The following is a 17949-nucleotide window of genomic DNA, read 5'->3' on the forward strand; positions in this document are numbered from 1 at the left end:
CATTATTTAAAAAAATATATGAAAGAAACATTTTTATATGTAAAAACTATATATATGTATTTATTTTCTTTACTAACTTTGTACAATTTGTGTAAATCTGTTATTAGTTCTGAGTTTATACAATATATATGTATGTAGAACTGTTGGTTTAAAAAATAAAATAAATGCGGCAAACTCCTGTCACATGGTAATCCTACTTGCAACCAGATTTTTTGTCCACGCTGCTTTAAACCGTTTTTTAGAAATCGTTTCACAAAACAGTTTAATATGTGAAACTGTCATTGCTACTTAATTTAAATAACCGAAACGCCCTTCCTATGCTGCAGTTTCGTGTAATTATATTTTCTCTAAAAAAAAAACACAAATAAAATTAAAATAAACATTTATTTACAGGTTATGTATCAAATCTCTACAAATGCAACATAATTTAACGATAGTTATTAGAAGCATCTGGAATGCAGGCATGTTTTTATCTTATGAAATAATTCATGAATCAATAAATATATCACTGTTTGTTTGTTCGCAATCTGCTAGCCTCCCACACCGATGGGCCTCACGCGATCAGAATCAAAAGTGAGCGATGTGAGTTTGGACACGATTCCCAGGATCACAGCGTAGTTGAAGTAGCCGAAGAGCAGGAATGTCACTATAAATAATGTATCTAGACACAAATGTGTTAAGGACAAATCTGTTACAAGTCGTATTCACCTTAGATTATATGCTAATTCCAGAATAAGTTAAAAGTTCACGCTTCTACTAGCCGAGACAAATTTACCTGTTGCCCGCATTTTAAATATTTAATGTCATCCCACTGCGCGGCTGAATTAGGACCCCTGCCCTATGCATGAAGAGAGGATAAGGAGGGGAAGGGAGATGTACATATTTTTTTATATTTTTTATTTATTTATTTTTTTTAAAAAAGAAATATTTGCGTTCTTATGATTTACCCAAATATTTAATTTTGAGGGCCATTTTCAACGAGTTGTAAATAACTCACTATTAGAAAATGGAATCAAGTTGGGGTAGAGTGGGATTCGAACCACAGACCTTTGGTCCGTGAGTCCGAGACACTAGCCACAGGACCACAACCCGATTTTGGACCACACCCCGATTTTATTTATATAATATATTATACTTGACTCAGAATATCTCCATTCACACTGATCTTACATTTAGTTATATTTTCATCCCTTTCAAATTTAAAAGTATCTGGTAAGTATGTTTACTAGGGATGAAAAGACTGAGAACGGTATTGAAAGGAGGGTGAGTGCCGGGAATAGGGTGAACGGTGCACTGAAATCTATTTTGGCAAACAAATGTTTATCGCAGGAGGCTAAACTAGCAGTTCACAATGGAGTTCTAGTGCCAACTCTAATGTATAGGAGCAAAGTATGGAATCGGAAAATTGATGATAAAAGTAGGTTAAATGCTGTCGAAATGCGATCCCTCAGGCGAATGTGTGGTAAAACGATTACAATTATAATTACAATTATTTTTGCACCACAACAGGCCAGGAGGCCCAATTACAGTGGTGAATTACATTACGGAACACCCAGGCTTGAGAAAAATCACATTTTAATTTTTTGTGTTCTCACCGGGAATCAAACCCGGAACCTTCCGTGCGTGAGTCAAGCGTCTTGACCACTACACCACGGAGGCCGCCGATGCCGAAAGATGTATGATAGGTGCACAAATGTCGAGATCTGTGAAATGTGTAAGGCTATGATATGCATTATCAACAGAGTCAGGAAAGAGGTGTTGGTTTGGACATGTAGAGCGAATGAACAGCGAAAGAACGGCTAAAAGGATCTACAATGTGAATATTAATGGATGCAGAAAACAAGGAAGACTGAGAAAGACATGGCACAATCAAATCCATCAAATACTTGAAGATGGACATGTCAAAAGTAGGAATAATCGGCGTGCGTGCATGAGAAGATGTATGCCTCTACAGGAAGCCAGGTCTGTATGCAAAGACAGAGGGATATGGCCCTACAGGGAAACAGCGTGATGGTTTGTTTTGTTTGCATATATTATTGTTATCAAAGACAGTTTAAAAAGTGGTTTATACAAATTTATAAACATATCATTATATTCCTGTTATGATTCATTTTATCTTCTTTCTCTCTTTCTTTCATTTTTCTATCTCTTTTATGCAATATTTTATAATATAAATAGCAACGCGTGTAATTATAAGTTAGTTAAATTCCTGACACTGGGGTAGAAACCTCGAAACTGGTCGAAGTGTAACTCATAATTAAAGTGGTTTATACAAATTCATAAACATATATGTGTAAATGTATAATTATTTAAAAGGATACTCATAAAGACCCGTTCCCATGTAGAGCACATATAAAGATCAGTCAGTAGACTATAATGTAGATAGCCAAAACGAATACAACGACGAATTTTGGTCAGCATTTTAACCAAAAACCACTTGAGAACTGTACTTATAATACATCAACCGACATACTGACAAAATAATGCATAATTTTACCTCGTTTATTAATATTCTTCATTTACAACACACAAAAAAAAGAGTAAAAAATTGCATTATTAATTCTTTTACAATGACGTAAGACTTTTTACCGCTTTTTTCAATCTAAATATACTTAAAAACAATTTAATTCATTTCCAAATTCTCGAGTTATTTGCATTTGAAGATTGAAATTCAAATGTTTTTTTACTGGACTAAAAACAACTTAACATATTAAAACAGAGATGAAGAACATTTTAGAGAAGGTAATATAGAAGTCTAGGCATCTACAGGGCTTATGACCTGTCATTGGCTGGTTTAAGTGGCCACTTTACACACTGCGTAACACTCACCATTCTGCCCATATTTGAACATCTATATTCCTTCAATTCTTTCGTCTGTTGATGTTTTTGAAGCTATAGAGGTGAAACCTTTACTTATGCGGGTGAGATTAATCTGATTGAATTATAAACATAAATATGTAGTGTTTAAAACTGTCTTCTTTGTTTATTCTCAAATGTAAAAATATTTTTTTTTAAATATATAGTTAAGTGTCCTCGACACGGGTAACCCCAGTGAGGTCATCATTATCATTCCCTTTCCGCATATAATGGTGCATAGGGCACTGCATTGGCGCAACCAATCGCTGATACAGTTTAAAGTAGGTTTGAGGTCTTGGATTAGCATGGAAGGAACAGATAGACACATTCTTTTAAAAAAAAATAATTAAAAATAAATGCATACTGCAAATAAATCATGTTTTCGTAATATCAGAATATGTTAATTTGTTTTTTTTTTCATTTTTCTTTTCATGGTCATGTCATACCATATATATATGTGCTATAAACTTTTTAATAATTAAAAAAGGAATGGCCCACGCTCAGACGCTGAAGTCTTTGTGGGCATTTTTTCCAATTTATGTTATAGCTTAATTTTAAGATATATTTTTGTAATTATATTTCTATGTAAATAATATATGTATGGAAAAAAAACAAATAAAAAAAATTGCAGCGTATCTTGATCATTTTTGTTACATGAAGGTAAGATGATCAGTCTCTCGCTTCAGGTTACAAGCCTTGTAAATACCTAAGACTTCTGTATTCCCTTCTCTAAAACTTTCTTCATCCATGTTGAAGTATCGCAAGGTACTGCAACTAGGTAACTTTAAAATCATCATTTGTGAGTTGCCCACTTAAAACACATTTTCTATCCTTCTCCATTAACAGCGTCGTAGCTGGCCGAGCGTGCGGCTGCCAAGGGCGCGACCCTCAAGGGGGCGCACTTTGCGGACTCACAGCCTTCTTTTCTCTTTCTAGAAAATAAGTCTTGGTGGGTGCGAAATTCAAACCTTGCCAGGGGCGCTCATAAACCTAGCTACGACGCTGTCCATGAATGCTACAAATCACGCATTTAAAGCATCATAATATCGTCATGATCGTAGAAAAATGACGCGTGTGATTTTCTTCAGCCTTATGTCACAATTTGATAATTACAAAATTATATCATTTGATAATTGGGTTAGTTATATTTAAATTTGTTGCAATAAAGAGGGAAAACATTTTTGAGAAGGGAATTTTCCCTCTCTGTTGCAACAAATTTAAATATGAACAACTCCCTAGGGAGAAAATCTAGCCAGTCTGCAAGCATTTGGACATACTCAAAACATTGTTGAATTAACTACTTGGTAAAAGAAGAAGTATACAAAATTAGAAAATTGTTTTCAGGCGTTGCCTAGTATGTGAATTGATTCAGCCAGATGAATCTCACCCGCGTGATAAAGGTTTCAGCTCTTTTACTTCACAAAAGTCAACAGATGGAAGAGTTGAGGAAATTTGGATGTTCAAACATAGGCAGAATGGTGAATGTTACAGTGTGTAAAGTGGCCACTTAAACCAGCCAATGACGGGTCATAAGCCCTGTCATTGCCTAGACTCCCATATTCCCTTCTCAAAAATGTTTTCCCTCTCTGTTGCAACAAATTTAAATATGAACAACTCATTAGGGAGAAAATCCAGCCAGTCTGCAAGCATTTGGACATTGTTAGTTTAATTTATTTTTATCAAACCTGGAAAAAAAGGCTTTATACAATTTTTTCAAGATCAAATATAATTGAAAGTCAATTTCGCATTTTTTGCAAAGCCGTCGTTGTACTACTATCCTGACGATATCCACAAATTTCCACTTTTAAAAAAAAGCGTCCGTCTGCTCCCAACTGGAGGAATGTCTCAATCGAATATTTTAAAAAATGTCTTCAAATGCTCTTTTTGATGCTTGGCAATTGCGATGGGAATCTTCCCCTTCAGGGAGGGTTACCTTTCTTTTTTTTCCTTCAATCTGTCAGCGCTTAAAATCTTCTTGGGTTATCCCCGATCACTGGACTACGCAGTTTTTATCAGGTCATGGTAAATTTAATCAAAAAATATCTGTTTCCAATATTGTTGATTCCCCTTCGTGCTGCTGCGGATGACAAAATCTGTCTTCTGAACACATCCTGTGGTCTTCTCCCTTTCCCCTCTCTATGATTACCGAATGGAGCTTCTCGCTACTATCCATGGCCCAAGGTCCTGTCGGATATACAGATCTAGTGGCTTCCAAAAAGAATTCCGAGGCTTTTAAAAAGTTTTGCAACCATTTCGGTGAATTGATCATGTCCAATCATTTTAATTCCAGTCAGTGAAGAATTCACTTCCCTCTTTTCTCAATCCAATGAAGTTCATATTATGTACTCCTGGATCACCTTCTTGCTACCAGATTACAGAGAGCTCCTTCGGGCAGCTTTTCTCGTTTGGCAACGGGCAACTGTTCCGTGTATGTGGGCACCGCCAAGAAGACTTATGTCCTCAGATACGGTGTGTGATCGACAAGCTGTAATCCCGACGATATGATGTTAATGAATCACAACTTCCCTATTTCTAGCATTCATGGAAGCAGATACAAATGTGTTTTCGGTAGGTAACTCAGAAATGATGATTTGAAATGATAATTACCCGTATTTTATGCAACCATCGCATATAATTTATTTCGAAATAAATAAATACTCAAGGCCAAATTCTTATTTAGTAATCCATGACTGACGAGGTCAACCGAACGAAACGTTAAAAATATATTGTAGATTTGTACAAATACAAATATTTCAAAGTCAACGCGTCACTGATTTCATAAAAGCGGCAGGTAGGTATTTAACAGTAAAAAACACTAAGTAAATGTAAATCAATATGTAAATAACTCGGCGATTGAATATTGATGCGTTTTTTAACCAAATTAGAATATGATTAAATGAGGTTAGGTATGTTTTTTTTTAAAGGATACTCGCTGTATATCTCTCCCATTTCTCCACCATATATAGTTCTGTCACCACTGTGTATCGGAAATACCAATATGATATCAAATCCCATAGTGTAAATAACATTTTGCTTACTCTGCCGGTCCGAGTGGGTGTGACAAGCAAAAACTCAAGCTAAATTGCTTCGTCTTTATCAGTCTTTATTACCGATTACTGGAATTAGGCGAATTAGCCGACTTGTGTCAAATGTCAAACGAAACGTCAATATTGACCATAGATTTTTTTTTAGGTAGATAACCATTTTCATTAGTGCTGTACATAAAAAATATAAATCTTTTTTTATTTCGATAACCAAAACGTTCTGTTACTTTATTTTGAAAAAAATATAATTTAGGAAACAATCAAACCATTACGTCGTTTCCCAGTAGGGGTAGGCAAAGACGGTAGAACGCCGTATCACTCTGTGTTTGAATATAGACCTGGCTTCCACTACATTCCCTAGGAGTTTTTGGAAAAAACTCATTTAAGAACAAGCATATAACAACAACTTTCTGCACTCAAGCGGATGAAGAATTCAGATCTCTATGTGAAAAAAAAGCTGAATCCTAAACAAGTGTTTTCGACTCGACGGCTGCTCGTAGGTAAAAATCCTGACCTAGGAAATCGAGTGGAGATAAGCCCACCTCGTATTTATTTAATGAGGAAGTTCTGTGTTTTTTCAAAATTATTATTTATTAATAGACTAATAAACTAAGCCATTTAAAAAATATATATATTATTGTGCTATGATTAATTATATACAAAGTTTTGTATTTCTGAAATTACTTTGTGTGTGACGTCTCAAGTTCTTTTCATCTTCTCCTCGGTCAGTTTTGCCAATTGGTCTATTAAACTACCGTAAACTGGAAATATTTCACAACTCTTTTATCATTACTAGTGACGTCGTTCATAGTTCGATTTTATTATAATTTTTTTTTTTAAATTCATACATTTTCATGAAATTTTGCAGTACGCTCTAATTTTTACCACGCGTAAGAAAACATTTTTTATATCCAATTTTCCTTAGGGCTGTGAACTTCTTCATTCCTTGCAGAGTGAATGTGAAACATTGACTTTGAGGTCGTTTAAACTGCAATACAACATTGTTCCTGGACTGGCACCCGAAGTGTACGACTGATCATCTTCCCTTCATGTAGCAGATAATCAAAGTACGCTATATCATTTATATGTTACTGAAATATACTCTGATACGTAAGTATTAAAAAAAAAAATTATGTGGTTATAAACAGATTGTTTATACTGCAATTTTAATTATACTTTAATAATTTACTCGTTGATCTGTTTTGAGGAAAGTGTTTTAAAAAGTTTTATTATCATTTCGGAGGGTTGATCATTTCCAATCAATTTAATCCCAGTCGGCGAAGAATTTACTTCCCTTTTTTCTTCAATCTAATGAAGTTCTATGCACTTCTTCTGCATTACCCTTTTTCAGTCAAGGCCGCCCCAGATAACAGAGCTCTTTTGGACAGCTTTTCTCATTCAGCAACTAGCATTTTTTCCTTGTATCTGAGCACCCAAGGAGACTTAAGTCCTCAAATGGAACTGATAAAAGGGTACTCGCAAAGTTTTGCTTTTGACCTAATAAAGCTCAGCCTCATCAAGTGAGGGTTATCACTAGAGCCCGCCCAGGGCACTGCAGATTGAACAAACACCGCGCTAGAATGAACCTTTCCCAAACTTCTGGATGTAGAAGAAACACACACCTATACACATTCTATGTGAATGGGATGCTTTACGTCATAAAAGGATCCTCGTCCTCGGGGGAACACTGGTTAAACCTGAGGATGTTAAAGCTCGCCCCCTACCTAATAGCCCGATACTTTACGGATCTGGGCTTGGAGGCGGAGATTTAGCAAAATGTAAACTCTCGCCTTCCACACGGTAGCCAGGCTCTTTATGGACCTGGGCTTGGAGAGCGAGAACTATTCACGGGGATCCATCACAGGTCGCAGTGATGTCAGAAGCTTGCATAGCACTGCCCCCACCACTAAGAATAAGAATCAATCCTCAGATGCGGTGTGCGGTGTGCGGTATGTGATGGGCAAGCTGTTTTGAAGTAACTACCACATCGTCTCACAGAAAGTTAATATAGATCATGACGATGAGGCACCTCGAAACCAGTGGACATATAACACAAAGCCAAAGTGGTTTATACAAATTTACAAACAAAAATGTAATACAAGTTAAAATAAAACACGGTTTTAATGTAGATAAGTATTTTTATTATTCATTGTAAATATGTAAAATATTAATAGCGTAATTTGATTTTTTAAAACAGTATCAAATAATGTTTGAAAATTAATACATTACAATTAAAAATAAAACTAATTCATAATACTAATCCTTAAAAACAAACATTAATTTGGTATTTTCTTAAATGTACTTAATGGTAAAAAAGGTTAAAAAATCAAGTTGCAAGTTTTGGGTATATTTTACATACAAATTTTATTAAAAGTGTGCTATATTCCGTTGTTTTTTGTGTTCTTTCGAGAACTTTGAAATTAAATACATACATGAATTAAAAAATGGAACAAATAATTGGTAACATAATTATTTACTACAAAATACTTTATGGTAAGCGATGATATAATAATTATGGTAGGTATATTTAATACAGAGGCGATCACACTTTACTAAATATTGGTGCGAGGTTATGAAAATTCTTTTAACAGTAGCCAGCATGAATTTTGATGTACATGATAATAATAATTGTACGCTTATAATTATGAATAAAAATAAATACAAGACTCAACACGTAAACGTAAATAATTAGATAAAAAATTAGGAGTTCTACTCGAATATTTATTGATTAAATTATGAAGAGCTGCCAAATGTTTTTATTCTGAATGAGGAAATTCAGTGCTATGTGAAATTGGATATAAAAAATGCTTTTTTTAGGCGCTGTAAAAATTCAAGCGTTAAATTGTATGACGAAGTTTCTTGAAAATGTATAAAAAAAAAAAAAATTAAAACAAAATTAACTTCTATGAACGACGTCACTAGTTCTTCCAAATCCACCAATGATAGTGTTGTGATAGATTTCTAGTTTACCGAAGAGAACTTGTGATGTCACATGTGGGGTAATTTCAAAATTACAAAACTTACTATAATACAAACACATGTAAAATGTAAAAATGTAAACAAGTAAAAAAAAAACCACTGAACTTACTCATTACTGGTCATTTTATTTTAAGTCCGCCTCGTTGTGTAGTGGTTGACGCGTTCACCTACCATTCTTGAGGTCCTGGGTTCGATTCACCAGGGCACATGTGAAATGTTATACACGTCATTGCTCAATAAAGAAGATAAAACTAAAATTATATATTTTTAAAATTAATACTTTGTTTTAAAATTATTGATAATTCAAAGAGATTTATCAAGAAACAATATCCGCAAAAACATCAATAATATTAAAATGTTTGGCACAATTGCACACACATAATGCACCATCTAATTCTGGCCATTTTTGAATCTTAGAAATGTCATTTTTGTGTCTAAAAAATATAACATGGATTTGTATATTTGTACTTGTAACATTTGTCCCATAGGGTGCGAAACTTCTAGTTTTCAGGTAATTCAAGATATGCATATTTTAAACCATTGTAGATAATTCATCCGAAATCGAAGAGAAAAATAATAATATCTTACAATAAGGAAGTTCAGTTCTATCAGAAATTGGATACAAAAAATGTTTTCTTACGCATGGTAAAAATTAGAGCATCTAACTACTGCAAAACTTTTCAAAAATATATGAAAAAAATTTACTGCTTTGAACTACCTCACAAGTTCTGCCGAATCAACCAATAATAGTGTTGTATAGATTTTCGATTTCCGAGAAGCCAACTCACCAATCGGCAGAACGACTAGAACTTGTGACGTCACTAGCGGAGTAATTAAACAAACAAACCATCACGCCGCTTCCCCGTAACCGATCGCCATATCACTCTATCTTTGCATACAGATCTCGCTTCCTCTACATTCATACATCTTCTCATGCACGCGCGCCGATTATTCCGACTTTTGACATGTCCATCTTCAAGTATTTGTTAGATTTGGTCATGCCAAGTCTTCCTCTGTTTCAGCACCCATTAACATTATTCGTAAATCTTTTTAGCCGTTCTTTCGCTGTCCATTCGCTCTACATGTCCAAACCAACGCAGAGCTTCTTTCTTGATTTTGTCGATAATGCTTATCACAGCCGTAAGGCTATCACAGCCGTAAGGCACAGTACGTAAGTACGGATCTCGGAGTAATTATAAAAATTAAAAACTTTAAAAATCATAGCGCTGAAAATACTATACATAAAAATATATTTTTTAAACCCTCGCTTTTTACCCCCCTGCGGATGCGAACCACAGGTTGATAAACAATGTATTAAATAAAATCACCTTGTTACGAGACCACTTGAATTTACATGTACAGTAGAACTCCATTTATCCGGATTGCCAAGTATCCGGATCGTTATCAGGAAATAAATAATAAAGGCGATGTTATAATAATAATAATAAAAGGCGGCTGACGCCGGTGTGTTTCTTCGTCAAACCAATTAACTTTGCTGGACGTTTAAGTGAGTATTTATGTGATAACGTCTGGCACTCATTAATCTGGATAATTTGAGTTTTGCTGTAGTTTCGAAAAGCAATAAACTATACATATTACAACTTCAATTAACCGTTTGGAGAAGATTTGGCGAGATCAAAGTATATCAATTAACACAAAAAGCGATTGATGGAAGCCCTGGTATTTTCTGTTTTCCTATATGGGGCTTAAACGTGGACAATGCGTGCCTACGAGAGGAAGAGGATCGATGCATTCGAGATGTGGTGTCGGAGAAGGCTGCTGCGTGTGCCTCCGACAGCCAGAAGGACGAATGCATCGATACTGGAAGAGCTCCATATTACAACTCGTCTGTCAGTGGTGTGTTTGAGAAGGATACTGTCTTTCTTCGGACATATTGCTATATGTAAGCCAGACAATAATGTCTGGCCGAGTTGAAGGTAGGAGAAACCGGGGTAGAATCCCATATAGATGGACACTGACTACATAAAGGTGGCTACGGGGCCAAAATTTGATGAGTCAGTTTGTCGGGCTGAGGATAGACTGGAGTGGAACAGACTAATCAGAAGTGATCATGGTGATCACGATCCTCAGCATTGAGGGACCGACTTGGAAGAAGAAGAATTACAACTTCACCTGTAGATGAAAAGATCTGTGGTTTTCAAATCCATATAACAGCGAAATATAAAAGAGTTTTATTTAACGGCGAGATGGACGGTTTGTTTGTTTCATTTTACTTAATAAATTGAATTATGTTATTCCACAATGTTAATGCCGATTTAATAAATAACTTAAAAGTTATTTTCACTACCGACACGATAATATATTTTTTGTTGTCATTGCCTTTGTAAATTATTAATTTTTTCTTGTGCTTCAGATGTTTTTTTATTGTATGTTAATTTATATGTTGATATGCCATGATTATTTTTTAATGATGTTTATGTTCATGGTGATATGCATGTTGTTAAAGTGTAATGCATATGAGCCTCAGTACCAAAGTATCAAAGATGGCCAAACAATTTCATACATATTTTTGAGAAATTTTGAAAATCTGTAATAGCACTTTTTAATTTAACAACAACAACAACAACAAACCATCACGCCGTTTCCCCGTTGGGGTAGGCAGAGAGGATAGAACGCCATAACACTCTATCTTGGCATACAGACCTCGCTTCCTCTACATTCATACATCTTCTTATGCACGCACGCCGATTATTCCTACTTTTGACATGTCCATCTTCAAGTATTTGATGGACTTGATCGTGCCATGTCTTTCTCGGTCTTCCTCGTTTTCTGCATCCATTAACATTTGCATCGTAGATCCTTTTAGTCGTTCTTTCGCTGTCCATTCGCTCTACATGTCCAAACCAACGCAGCACCCCTTTCTTAATTCTGTCAATAATGCATGTCTCAGCCTTACACACTTCACGGATCTCGACATTTGTGCACCTATCATACATCGTTTTACCACACATTCGCCTGAGGGATCGCATTTCGACAGCATTCAACCTACTTTCATCATTATTTTTCCAATTCCATACTTCGCTCCCATACATTAGAGTTGGAACTAGAACTCCGTTGTGAACTGCTAGTTTAGCCTCCTGCGATAAACATTTGTTTGCCAAAGTAGATTTTAGTGCACCGTTCACCCTGTTCCCGGCACTCACCCTCCTTTCAATATCTTTATCGGCCTTTCCGTCCCTAGTAAACATACTTCCCAGGTACACAAATTCTTCTACCTGATTCAGAATATCTCCGTTCACGCTGATCTCACATTTAGTTATATTTTCATCCCTTTAAAAAACCATCACTTTCGATTTAAATATTTACATAAATATTTGATAATACTTGGTGCTATTAACACTTTAAACAATTAACCCAAAGGTTAGCATAACAATTAAATATGCAGTTGGCCGCTTTTGATACTATTTTTGGCGTTGGCCATCTTTGAACTGAGGGCCTCATATATTCGTCCCGACAACACAGGAATTTGGTTCCATGGAGTTGGGATTTGTGTCTCAATAAATGTTACATAAATATATTGTGAATAAAATTAATAATAAACGTCCGTGTCCTAATTCGATATTCTTTGAATAAACATAAATATACAATTTATGAGAAATATCAAGTTTTATTTATTCCCAAAGTAATAAATAAACCATACCTCATTTAAACTTAGCATTAAATACATATACAGTATTGTCAACCACAGCAAGTAGTTAAACCATTGTGACAAAAATATTAAAGTTAAACATATTATTATCAAATCTATAATGCATATTCCCAGTGTAATTTTATTATTTTAACCTTTCCCTTACTGTCCTAAAAACACCCGCGCTTACGGTGCTGTGTAGTCACTACACATTAAAAAAATAAAGGATTTAAAAAGGGAAAAATGTAATATTTATAGGGAATGGCTTAACTAACCATAATTTAATTCGAAGATGATGATATTTCAAATCTAACCAATAAAAACATGAAAAAACCATTGGGTATCGCTAACGACTCGGGCGAAACGTGCACCCGCGCCAACTTCCCGAGAGCTACTAAGTAGCTAGTACTGCACTACGTGACTGACTGCGACGGGCGTAAATTCTTTACTCTTTTCTTCGTACGCAACAATGCGAAACATTGGTATACTGTGAGTATAATTTATCCCCGATTTCCGATAAAATGCTTTTTTTGTGCCTAATAGGTACTTATTATTTAATAACAAATTATTTCAGTCGATACGTAAATGTGTAATGGAGGAATACTGAAAATCTAAACCGAATATTTATAATATTTATAAAGATATTATAGTTATTAGACGCATTGTGTACTACTAGGGAAGGTTAAAAAGATAGCATTAAGGTTACAAAAAATTCAAAACGTCAATTGTAGTGCTCATAGTTAAATTTGTTTAAATCTCTCTCATACTCATAAAAATTGGACATGGAAGACCTCGTCCAAGATTGTACAAGGACCGCACGGGACAGACCGGAGTGGATGAGGAAAAGCAGAGGGTTGAAACCAGAGAGAAAGAGAGTACCTACCCTGTATATTATTAAATGGCGAGTAGTGATGAATATGAGAGGACTTGGTATATATGCATTTCAGATTTGAATAACATTTTTTTATGGACATAGAACATTAAATAAAATGTTTAAAACCCAATAGATAAATTTGATATCAATCTTAAACTAATAATTATTCAAACACTTAGTCATAAAAGGGAGTTATATTTATTAAATGCGAGTTTTTCTTAAAATAATAAAAGGATTATTTAGAGTATCTGCCTACATTATCTTTGGAATAATGAAGAATAACGCGAAAAACCGTTTTTATTTGAGAGAGAAAGAAAAGTACAGCAAAGATTGACAAAGGAATGAATCCATAGAGAAATGTGTTAGTACTCCATAGATATTTTTAAACAATAATTGTGGCAGCTATCAAAAATGTTTTTTTTATATTTGAATTGTAATCAGGGACCCCATGCATTATTTAATAAATACCACAAGTCAAGCCAGTTTAAAATTATTTTTAAAGTTGGATTTGTTCCGACGTTTCGGCTAGCATAATTCAAATTATGACCAGTAGTCACAAAGTGATAATTGACAAAATCACAACCACGCAAACAGTTCACCCTGAAGATGGCTCCTGCGATGGTAGCTAAAACGTCGGAACGAATCCAACTTACACAGGATGACCCAAAAAAGATACATATTGATAACAGTGACCGTGAAAATTTACGCACCTATATACAGTAAAACCTCGTTTTTACATTCCTCAATTTTACGTTTTCCCGCTTTTTACACCGAAATGTTCAGGAACCATTTTTCTTCAGACATTCTCATGCAAATATTCCCCCCAATTAACGTTTTTTACATTTTTCATCATCCCGGTTTTACGCTTAAAAATTTTTGGAATTCATTTGATGTGTCAAAAAGCCAAATTATGTCGTAATAATGATGCCGCGGCCCGCGCGTGCCACGGGAATGAAGAATAAAAACAGGTAAACAACTAATAAAGGATAAATTATTGTCTTAACCTAAATTCAAAGCAGGTGCAATGTAATGGACCTTTTTGTTTAAGTGTCTTCCTTTAGGGTTAGTCTAAGTTTTCATTTGAACAAAAAAGTCATATTGACTTGTACAAATCATGATACGCAGTTGACAAACGTTTAAAAACAATATAGTTGTAATATCATCAAATTGCGATGTTTAAAACTTAACCAATATAAATATTTAAAGTTATAAAAAATATGATTCAAAAAACCGCGATCCATATGACAGTTGTTCTTAGTGATGCCATAGAAAAAAAAGTGATACCGTATAAATAAAGTTTCCCAACATTTAGGGGAAAAATTATTTTATGCAAATTTAAAATTTTATTTTCGTTTTCTTTTTATTTTCCTCAGTTTTACACTTTTTTTCTTGCTCCCTTGAAAAACGTAAAAAGAGGGTTTTACTGTAATTTCAAGCTATCGTTCCATGAAGCATCATCTCTATTTAATTATACCTCAGTGGCTTTCATACAAAAAAAATACTTCTGTTGATTTATGGGGTTTCTGAATATTACAATTTATTAGTAAAAATGTAATAACACTTTGTGCTTCTCAAATACATCATCTCTTTTGTAAATATTCTGGTTTCAATATCTTAACACGGGATTATTTTTAAGGCATATCTTTTACTTAAACATCCTTGAAAAATGGCCCAAGGAAAGGTGTTGGTGTTCATTGTGAACACCAAAAGTCGCTGGCTACCTCATTTGCATTACATTTAATACAAAATATATTTGAAAAAGTAGAATGTTATTACAAAAAAATATCCGGCGACATCTTATGTTGAGAACCTCTGACTTGCAAAGGATATAAAAAAGGGTCGTAAATGAGTTTATTGTTTAAAAATGTTGTCTGGTACATTGTAAATAAGTATTGTTATTGAGAAATCTTGTGAAAAAAACCTGATGATTTTTTACCTAATTTTTTAATAATAACCAAGTTTGACTGTATTTTAAAACATTCAAAGATACAAAAAAAATAATACAAAATTGGTAAAAAAACATTTTGGTTTAAATAGACGGTACAATACATAAATATTTTTTCGGTAACATTAAGTTTGAAAGAGGTTTATTAAAAATTCTTGTTACTTTTTACGCTTGTTAAAAGTTAGCATTTTTAATATAATTGATTTGATTATATTATATAAACATTTTAGTTCAATTAAAGGCACTATTTTTTCACAATACATGATGAAAAATTTACATCGTATAATATAATTTTAGCTGTCAATTCTCAGTCAGAGGAGGATAATTCTTGTCTTAAAATGTATAAAACATTGATAAAAGTGTACTTAAGAAAAATGGTCAATACACAATATTGAATTTTTTTATATGGCTTGAGAAGCAGTTAAGTTCAGATCAAATACAGATTTTGAGTCTATGTATTTTTGTTTAAAAATGTAAATCGGGTAGTGGTCCCGTGGCTAGTGTTGTGGGCTCACGGGCCAGAGGCCCAAGGTTGAAACCCCACTCTACCACAACTTGATTTCCATTTTCTAATAGTTAGTTATTTGCAACTCATTAAAAATGGCCACCAAAATTGAAATGTTTGTGTAAATTATAAGAATGCTAATATTTATTTTTACTCAAAAAAAAATTAAAAAAATAATAAGTCGACCCTGAGTAGCACCTGCTAATGTCACTCAACGCAAACAATTTCGTTTTCATTGTAGTATCTCGGCTACGCCATAAATGTCTTATAAAAGAATGTGGTTTGCTTTGGTTATTACTCGGGTGAATAAACGCGTCAGGATTCTGAAAAATCCCAATATTGATGCACCCAGGACCTCTCACATATAAGATTCCTATGAGAATTGTAAATTATTGTAACCTTTATATTTGTTTGAAAATGCCACTAGGAGACAAAAAAAAATATCAAAGATACATAGACTCAAAAACTAATATCCAAAGTACATAAATAAGTATGGAGAATATTCAAATAAACATCAGCTCGATAAATAACAAAGATTCAACTAATTTGATTGAGAATTCGTATTTTAATTTGCTTTTTAAAATTAGTTAAATCTTGATAGTTCTTGAACAAAATGGCCGCCGTGTTTGTAAAATACTTTGAAACGTGCGTAATCAATGCATGTACTCGGTGTATCCTTGCGCTCCAGTGAAAATCACGTCGATCCAGATTCTGGCCGCTTGTCCGGAAGGCGCCATTAAATAATAACGTCTTTGGCGCGTCTTGATGACAAATGTGGTTAAGGGAGTCGGGGATTTTGACACGTTCAAATGGTCGAGGTATACTTCTTCTATAACCTGGAAAATAATGAGAATTGGTATAAAAATATTAATATAAAATTAATTTGTTTTGTACCACTTATCATTTTTTTTTTTTTATCGTCCGATTTTGAAGCTAAACAAGTTTCCCCCCTCACCCCACACCTACTTTTATAAAGATAAAACACTACATGACAAATAGACTTGACTAATTATCTCCATATGTTTAGATTTTATTTTTAGTAACAACATTGTTAAAAAATAAAATACGATAATATTCATTAGATAAGTGTCCCTTGATAAGGAAGCTTGTGTAGCTGTAAAACCGGACCGTAATTTTTTTTTATTAAAAACAAAGTTGTTTTATTTTTATTTTAACAACAAAGTTAGTGCAAAAATATATAAATTTTTTTATGCATAAATTTCATAAAAAGTGCATGTTTTTGTAAAATTCTAAACATATCTACTTTTACACATCTAGTAAATGTTATCACTGTAACTCTCCAAAAAAAGAGACTAACTCTTGTGCTTGGAGAGTGACTTACACTGTTTTAGTTGTTTATTTATAAGAGTTTATATATATAATTTTAAATACGAGTACACGAAAAGAAAAATAAAAACATAGGATATATAAAGAATAAACATAAAACAAAAATACATTCATACTAATTAAAATTTAATGTTGTTTTTAGACGAGTTCAAAAAATTTCTTTAGATTAACTTTATTATTTATTTATTTTATTTCCAGAGCTTTCTAAAGCCAGTTTACATAAATTTGATTTATTTTTATGTTTAATAAAATTTCTTAAAAGATTGTGCTGAAAAAAGTATTCTCTGTGCTACAACATTGTGTTAAATTAAGCAAAAGAGGAGATATTTTGAAATAAGGGAATTTAAAAATTAAAAACATATCGATGACAGAAAGGCAAAAATTCCTAAGCCACATGTAGCGACTTTACAGAAGAGATAGTTAAAGATTTTTTTGTATGCTTTTTTAAAAATTACAAAAAATCTCATAAATTGGCCTACCAATTACTTTCGCGTGATTCTTACATTAAAATATGATATTTTTCATTAATTAAAAAAAACTTCAATTGGCTGTTCTGTAAAGTTGGGTACATATTGTAGACCCCTTTCGATTTTTTCTGTTTTGCGTAGGCCCCCGCTTTCACATTTTTTTTTAGAAATTCAACATTAAATGTATTTTTCAAGCTGACACAGAACTACTCACTTTTAAAGGGTTTACTGTACAGCGGAAGATTTTAAATAAAATAAGAATGTTAAGTTTTATAGATATTAA

General features: G+C 33.5%; 2 protein-coding genes across 4 annotated transcripts in view; both read right to left on the bottom strand.

Annotated features, from left to right (window-relative positions):
- Window positions 1-367: 367 nt before the first annotated feature.
- Window positions 368-13243, bottom strand: ghi (ghiberti). Its single transcript, XM_088237695.1, has 2 exons — window positions 5786-13243; window positions 368-661 (listed from the first exon to the last, which is right to left on the bottom strand). The coding sequence occupies exons 1-2, from the start codon at window positions 5883-5885 to the stop codon at window positions 531-533; spliced, it is 231 nt and encodes a 76-aa protein (XP_088093821.1). The 5' UTR covers window positions 5886-13243; the 3' UTR covers window positions 368-530.
- Window positions 11236-17949, bottom strand: part of LOC148274057 (pleckstrin homology-like domain family B member 1) — a 31828-nt gene continuing 25114 nt past the window's right edge. For all 3 annotated transcript variants that reach the window (XM_088237692.1, XM_088237693.1, XM_088237694.1), the window contains one exon: window positions 11236-16688. In XM_088237692.1, the coding sequence (XP_088093818.1) occupies window positions 16506-16688 (183 nt within the window). In that variant the 3' untranslated portion in view covers window positions 11236-16505. The remainder of the gene's footprint in view (window positions 16689-17949) is intronic.

The sequence above is a fragment of the Micrasema longulum genome, unplaced genomic scaffold (genome assembly GCF_059751315.1).
Source record: "Micrasema longulum isolate JH-2025_06_02 unplaced genomic scaffold, ASM5975131v1 h1tg001768l, whole genome shotgun sequence".
In the NCBI taxonomy this organism is placed as follows: domain Eukaryota; kingdom Metazoa; phylum Arthropoda; class Insecta; order Trichoptera; family Brachycentridae; genus Micrasema; species Micrasema longulum.